General features: G+C 61.5%; 1 protein-coding gene across 1 annotated transcript in view; it reads left to right on the forward strand.

Moving 5' to 3' along the window:
* CALY (calcyon neuron specific vesicular protein) overlaps positions 1-558 on the forward strand; it is a gene marked incomplete at its 3' end in the record, with an annotated part of 3,597 nt that extends 3,039 nt beyond the window's left edge. Inside the window, exons 4-6 of the mRNA XM_021707474.1 lie at positions 8-82; positions 210-236; positions 394-558. Coding sequence (XP_021563149.1) covers positions 8-82; positions 210-236; positions 394-558 — 267 coding nt within the window. The remainder of the gene's footprint in view (positions 1-7; positions 83-209; positions 237-393) is intronic.
* Positions 559-1,218: the final 660 nt, after the last annotated feature.

The raw sequence follows: 1,218 nt of genomic DNA on the forward strand, positions 1-1,218 counted from the left end.
CACGCAGGCCGCGGCGGCGTCGGAGCCCGTTTGGGGGTCGCGGAGGGCGGCGCGTGAGCAGGCGTGGCGTCTTCCCACGCAGGTGGGCGCCATGCCCTGCTGCTTCCATTTCAGCCCTAGGCCTCTCTGTCTCCGCTTCGTCTTCGCACCAGCTCCAGGGACCAACGTGTTGCCAGTGCTCTCCACCACGTGTTTGTGTCCCGCCCCAGGGTCCCTCGCTGAAGCCCCCGCCCCAGGTGGGCCTCTGGCTCTGTCGCTTTTCTCTAAATAAAGATTCATGTTCATCTGGCCGTCTGTTTCTGCTGTGCGTGCTCTGCCAGGCCGGCCTTTCCCTTGCCCGCTCGCCCACATAGGCGAGAGCAGGCATAATGCCCGTCCCCGCGTCCCCTGAAGAGTCTGGAGAGCGGCTGCAAACGGGAAGCTTGCTGGGGCCGAAAGCCGTGGCTCCTCCGGGCAGAGGAGCCGGACACAGGTGGATCCAGGTGCAAACGCCGCCTGGGTTCCGCAACCCTGCGTGGCCAGTGCCTCGTCCTGGCCGACTCGCCCCAGTCAGCCACGGTGGGAGGAGCTCGCGTCCCCCTTGGCCACTGCCGGGCCCCAGGCCCAGCTGCATCCTGCTTTCATCCACCCAGTGCTGGGCCTGGTTCCCAGGCACCTTACCCATCCAACAGAAGCATGTGACTCCCCTGAGGCAGCCCCTGGTTCCTCCTTCCCGGCCAAGTATGGCCCACTGGTGTGAATGAGAATGAGTGGGGTATGAGGAGTGAGCTCCAACCTGTGGGGGCTAGGAGGGCCCAGCCTTCCCAGGAACTGCATCTCCTGTTTCTGTAGAGCTGAATGGAAGATGAGCCAAAGAGCCACCACACACCCTCAGCCCACTCCCTGCACCGAACTCCATGATGAATGGACTTTGGGGTAGATGGCACCCATCACCTGCCCACCCCTGTCTCTGGTTGTGAGGCCCCAGCCCTGCACCCCATCTTCGTGGAGTAAACAAAAGATGCCAAACTTTGTAAAATGTATATTTTTTTGAGTTGGCGTCTACTCTGTCACCCAGACTGGAGTGCAGTGGCACGCTCCCAGCCGCTGCAGCCTCCACCTGCTGGGCTCTAGTGATCCTTCGCCGCAGCCTTCCAAGTAGCCGGGACTACAGACGTGCACTACCACACCTGGCTAATTTTTTTATTTATTGTAGAGACAAGGTCTCGCCAAGTGGCC

This window comes from Carlito syrichta, unplaced genomic scaffold, assembly GCF_000164805.1.
Source record: "Carlito syrichta isolate Samal-C Ts95f unplaced genomic scaffold, Tarsius_syrichta-2.0.1 Scaffold118078, whole genome shotgun sequence".
In the NCBI taxonomy this organism is placed as follows: domain Eukaryota; kingdom Metazoa; phylum Chordata; class Mammalia; order Primates; family Tarsiidae; genus Carlito; species Carlito syrichta.